This window comes from Mastomys coucha, unplaced genomic scaffold, assembly GCF_008632895.1.
Source record: "Mastomys coucha isolate ucsf_1 unplaced genomic scaffold, UCSF_Mcou_1 pScaffold12, whole genome shotgun sequence".
NCBI lineage: Eukaryota > Metazoa > Chordata > Mammalia > Rodentia > Muridae > Mastomys > Mastomys coucha.
In genome coordinates, this window is record NW_022196894.1 from 46,778,888 (window position 1) to 46,784,887 (window position 6,000).

Sequence of the window (6,000 nt, forward strand, 5' to 3'; positions counted from 1 at the left end):
TGGAACTTACTATGCAACACAAGCTGGCTATGAATTCCTGGCATTCCTCCTACATCAACCTGAGACCAGAGACTACAAAAATGAGCCATCACATCTTACTGTTGCTCTGTGTCTTAACTCATTATCAAGTCAGCAGATGGGATTTTAGTAGGTCACACAGAAGATTGACAGATCTCCACTTTTTTTTTTTTTTTGCTGTATAATACAACTCATATCTCCTCAATTTTGTCTTCTGCTTCCTCCCCTATAGTTCAAGTCATTGCTAATTAGTTGAGTTCTTTAAAGATCCTTCTCAACCTTGGTGTAGTAACAAACACACCTGTGAAGAGAAAATACTAAGGCCTTATTCTCAGATATTTTAATTAAGTAGCTATGTTCCTATTGAGGCTTCTGTGCCCCTGTAACATGTGCATTTTAGTTTCTAAATTCCCACTCCAGGCACACCAGTCTTCATTTTTAATCTGACACCTATATACTATTTCCGGTCCCTTCTCACATTCCTTCTCTATAGTCCTTTGGATTACTATGACCCCAAATAACTTCAAGGGCAGGGATGCAATTTTATTTTTATTAAACTCTGCAGTACAGTCCTAGGTTGAATAATCCTGGGCTCAGATACAATTATGTGTAGTTTGATTTGAAGTTCTGGCTACTGAAAGCTACTGAAAACAAAACTAGCTGAAAACAAATATAAATAATTACTTTCAAAAGGAGACAATTTATTATTTTGTTTTGGGATGTTATTTGCCAATGCACTCAACAGGTTGTATCATAAGTAATACTTCATATAAAAACTGACATTTCTGAAATGTATTAACCAGAGCAGTTATTCTTAAACTTTAGTGTATTCCAGCCACATTTTTTTTAAAAAATAGGAATTCCTGATTCCCATTCCAAATCGACTTAGTGAATCATACTGATAAAAAAAGCTGCCATTTTGTATCAGTTTTAGAAGAGACCTGATGTATTATCTGCTTTTCCACCATTGCTGTGATAGAACACCTCTGACCAAGAGCAATTTTGGGGAGAGAAGATGCATTTTGGCTTATAGTTCTAGCGGGGATAAATTTCATCTTTTCAGGGAAAGATAAAAGTAGCGTGAGGTAGTCTTAGCATCCCGGAAGTTGGCTGATCACATTTTATCTACACACGATAAGCAGAAAGAGAAGGCAGGAAGTGGAAGACATACACTAAAAGCCCCAAAGTCTTCAGACGTACTTCCTCCAGCAAGGCTCTGCTTCCTAAAGGTTCCGTAGCCTTCCCAAACAGCACCGTCAGCTGGGGACCAAGTGTTCAAGCACATGAGCCTATGGGGAACATTACTCTTCCACTCCACATACCTAACCTTTCAGTTCCTATCTTAGAGATCTCGACTGGTCTGTGAGACCCAGGGAAATGCAAGAGATAAAAGGCCTCAGCTTTTGTAAGGGAGTAGTGAGCAAGGAGTTGAGAAACATTTTAAAGGCCATTGTGGGTGATATTGAAAACATATGGAAGCAAATTCCAGAGAAACCACGTAAGTCTATTTGAGGTCATGCTGTAACTGACAATATAATGTATTGGCAGGTCTATGTGATATTTTATCATCATTTATTTGTAAAAGGGTACAAATAGACAAAATGGTGCCAAAGGACAAAGATATTTTTTTGAATCCATTACTTAACTCACACTACAACAGAACTAAGGGAACTGTTTACAATGGTTCCATATGAGACAATGTGAAAATAAGGAAAGTTCTCTGAACTCTTAAACTGCCATGAAGTTGCCAAGGTGCCCTTCCGTTCTCTTTAACGAAAGGAGAAGTAATGGTCAGTTGACCGTCCTCCTTCTCCAGTGTTGAGTGGCACTCCAGGGCCTGTTTACATGCTGGATGGACAGTAGTAAACAGATGTTCTTCATGTCAGCCCGAGGTGGCAAGACCAGATGTTCTTAACATTTCCCAAACACTGGAAGCTTCTCTGTTTTGTTTTGACATTTATTAACTGTTCTGGTAATGGTTTCTAAATTGGCCTCATGCTTTGATTTTTCAGTAAAAATTTTAGGTTTATTATTTTATCTCTTTCCATATGTGCCCTTTGAGCTCTACATTTTTAGTTAGAGTTGTTAAGACAGGAGGTACACAGCATTCTAAAAACCTAGATTTTTATCCGTATGCTGCTTTTTATCTTAACTGACACCACCTGGGTGTTGTAAATGGGTAGTTAATACATTTCACTTCAGTTAAGATGCATAGCGAGTTCTGAAGATGAAAGACAAAGCCGACGTAGCGGCTTACTTGGACTATAATTTACATACCTGAGATAACTAACTTAGGAATAGGAAAAAAATGTTTCTTTTAGCTCAGTGTTAAGGGCTCCAGTCAGAGCTCAGGAGACCTACTGCCTCTGGGCTTCTGCTGGGAGTTTGGGTGAAAGTGTCAGGGAGTTCAAGTAAAACAGTGTAACAAAACACAAAGGAAGATGTGGGCTTATCGATTGCCCTCAGGAGAACAGCCTTGGTGACCCAAGGGTCTTTCATTAGACGCTACCTAAAGTTCTAGCTGAAAGCTCCTATCTAGCTTACATCTGCATTGCTGTGAAAAAACACCATCCAAAAGCAACTTGGGGGAATGAAGGTATTTTCTTCCAAGTACTCAAAAGTCTTTCCCGCCCAAGCTTCAAAATTTGCCCATAATCCTTTCCCCCCAAAACATGATCAGGCCTACCACAGCAAGACCAAACTGCAGGAGCCAGTATTGCTTCTGGTTTGCTTCTTTGTAGCAATGACAAAACACTGAACAAAATCAGAGGGAAGACACTTTATTGCATCTCAGAGGTCATCAAGGGAACCAAGGCTGGAGTTAAAGGTGAGCAGGACTAAAGCCCAACCCAGGGAGGAATGCTGCTTATGTGCTTGCTCCCAGGCTTAGCTTCAGCTACTTTCACAATATTCTGGTAAACATATTAGTTATTAGTTACTTACCTATTTATTTATAATTTATTTATTATATGTTATGAGTATTTTATCTACACGTATATATGTTCGCCACATGTATGTTTGGTGCCCATGAAGTCAAGACGAGGGCATTGGATCCCATGGTCCTGGAGTTATAGCCAGTTGTGAGCTGTCATGTGGGTTCCGGGAACTGAACATGAGTCCTTTGCAAGAGCAGATAGATGTCTACTCCTCCTAAGTCTTAACAATATTTTCTCCCTCTTTTCCATAATGATCCCTAAACCTTGGGAGGAATGTGATATAGACGTCCCATTTATAGGTGAGCACTCCAGTCTTATTCACTGCATACTGACCAATTGTAGGTGTCTATGTCAACGTATTCTGCAAGTAGAACTTTCTCTGATGAAGGCTGAGAGATGCACTAATTTATGGTACAAAGAATTTAGGGGGGAAGTTTGCTACTACACTCACTTAGAAAACAACAACAATAATGAAGACAAACCAGTACTAGGATCTCCCTAGAGCCCCTGACCTGGCCAGCAACAGGTTTTTGGTCAAGTTAATGGCACCAGGTGTGGGTTCCATTTTGTGGAATGGGCTTTAAATCCAACCAGAAACTGGTTGTTTATTCCCATAGTATTTGTGCCACACTTGTACCATTTGGGTGTAGCTTTCCAGGCCGGTCATTATTATAGCTTTTAGTGGTCACAGCTTGGCAAGAATGTAGATGACCTTTCTCTCTCCAGTAGTATTCACAGAACCTTCCAGCAGCCTCCTCATCTTTACTTCATGTAAAATATGGGAATAATGGGAAGCAGTGATATCTGGTGATAGTACATTTGAGAGTATAAAAAATGAGCAAGACTTATGTTCTATGTGTATAATTTGCTGCTGGCAGAATCACCGAAGCAAAAATTTTAGTTGGAATTAATAGTAAAAGTTAATGACTTATAAATAAATTTATGAGTTCTAAATTCAACCTATGCATAAAAATGTACTGCTTAGCCCAGTTTATAGAAATGTATACTAAACAAAATACATCAGGGCATTTATAGTGATATAATAATGATGTCATAAATATTATATTGTCCAATCTCTCCTAGACAATATTCTAAACAGTTGTCAGTCTATGTGCCCATACCAGTACTTCTAGGTGCTTGACTTAAAGCACTTTTTGCTTTTCAAAGCTTGCTAATTCTCTTAGGCCATCAGGTTTCTATTAAGTGCCTTAGAAGAGCTCATTTAATCTGCTAAATGGACTTGAGATGTGGAAGGCTCTTCCAAACACAAACAGCATCTTTACTTTTCAACAACAGGGTTAGGAACCTAGAAATGTTATTTCGGCTGCCTATGAAAGGTAGGTATAAGTCCTGGGCAGAAGGCAGGCAATTATCTCCTTACTGTGTTAAACAGCACTGTCATCCAGCTGATGAATGACTTCTAGTTGCTGGCAACAATTTTCCCCTCATCTCTTGTGGCAGGAACAAGAAACTCTGGCAAATTCTGAAAAGCAGTGTGAATCACTGATTAAATCCAAGATAGAGCTGGAAGCCAAAATCAAGGAGCTCTCTAGGCAGGTGGAGGAAGAAGAAGAGATAAATTCTGAGCTGACTGCCAGGGCCCGGAAACTGGAAGATGAATGTTCCGAGCTGAAGAAAGAAATCTATGACCTGGAAGCAATATTGGCAAAGTCAGAGAAGGGGAAGTGTGCAGCGGAGCACAAGGTACGCGTTCTGTGGGGTTAGGAAGACTTGATTCTTTGTTACGAGAAGTGTTTTGTTTATTAACACAGTGGTCTGCAAATTTATAGTGATGGGAACCAGAATCATCAAAAAGTAAAGGGTCTGATGAATTGTACTGTCCCTGCTCAGATTTCCAGTTTGAATGGATGGGGCCCCTTTAACGTACTGAATGAACTATTCTTGCACCTAAAATCTAATAGAGTGAACTGGTTTCATTGGGCCTCTGAGCATCGCTTTTGGAATGAGACTGAAAATAATAGCCTTTGCTAAAAGGTAATTTGGGATATTTCTAAATTCCCAGCTTTAGCAATGATTCTGAGTCTGGCCTTGAAGCCGTCTCCTTAATTCTAGTTAAAGACATTGGCTTTTTTGCTTTAGCCGTGGGCTTCAGTTTGTGTGTCTACACGTAGATTGACTGGTGAGTAGTCTGAATGAAACCTGTGACAAGCAGTTAATCTCCAAGATGAAACTGTCCTTGGCAGATGGTTCAACACTCAGTTTTGTGTTGCTTCCCAGTGGGAAAGCCAGCTTTTCCTTTCATGTGTACTGTTTGCTAGAACCGTTCTTGAACTGCTACACTAGGGGGACACTGAGGCACGATGTGTCAGCATGCGTTCCCCCAGATCCTCAATGATCACTAATGATATCATTAATATACACTAAGAAGCTCCAAAATAGCTTACAAATTGTGAGTTTAGTAACTGGAACATTCCACTTCCGGACCACGGTAGATTAAGGATTCACTTATTTTTGTGAAAAATTGAATTTAGAGACTTGTAAATGGTTATTGATGACTTTAGATATCTCATCAGTATTTTGAGCTATGAGAGAGAGATGTCCTATACCAGTTTTCCAGGGGTGGCTCTAATGAAGTCTTCTTTTTCGTCTTCCCACAGGTCAGGAACCTGACGGAGGAGTTGCACTCTCTAAATGAGGAAGTCAGTAAACTTAGCAGAGCGGTGCAGGATGCTCAGGAGGCCCAGCAGCAGGCCCAAGAACATCTGCACATAGAGGAGGAGAAACTCAGCCATATGAGCAAAGCGAACCTGAAGCTGGCCCAGCAAGTTGATGCAGTGAGCAGGGGAGGGAGAGGGGGGCGTCTGTCTGTCTGCATACATACGTTACATACATGCAGTAAGCAACACTGGGCAGTATGTCTGTCTGTCTCCATACATATGTTACATATGTGCAGTGAGCAGCAGTGGATGATTTGTCTGTCTGTCTCCATACATATGTTACATACATGTAATGAGCAGCAGTGGGCAGTCTGTCTGTCTGTCTCCATACATATGTTATATACATGCAGTGAGCAGCGGGGGGGGGG

General features: G+C 40.4%; 1 protein-coding gene across 1 annotated transcript in view; it reads left to right on the forward strand.

The window, feature by feature from the left end:
• Positions 1-6,000, forward strand: part of Myh15 (myosin heavy chain 15) — a 137,999-nt gene that overhangs the window by 61,190 nt on the left and 70,809 nt on the right. The window contains exons 23-24 of the mRNA XM_031364712.1: positions 4,416-4,658; positions 5,573-5,749. Coding sequence (XP_031220572.1) covers positions 4,416-4,658; positions 5,573-5,749 — 420 coding nt within the window. The remainder of the gene's footprint in view (positions 1-4,415; positions 4,659-5,572; positions 5,750-6,000) is intronic.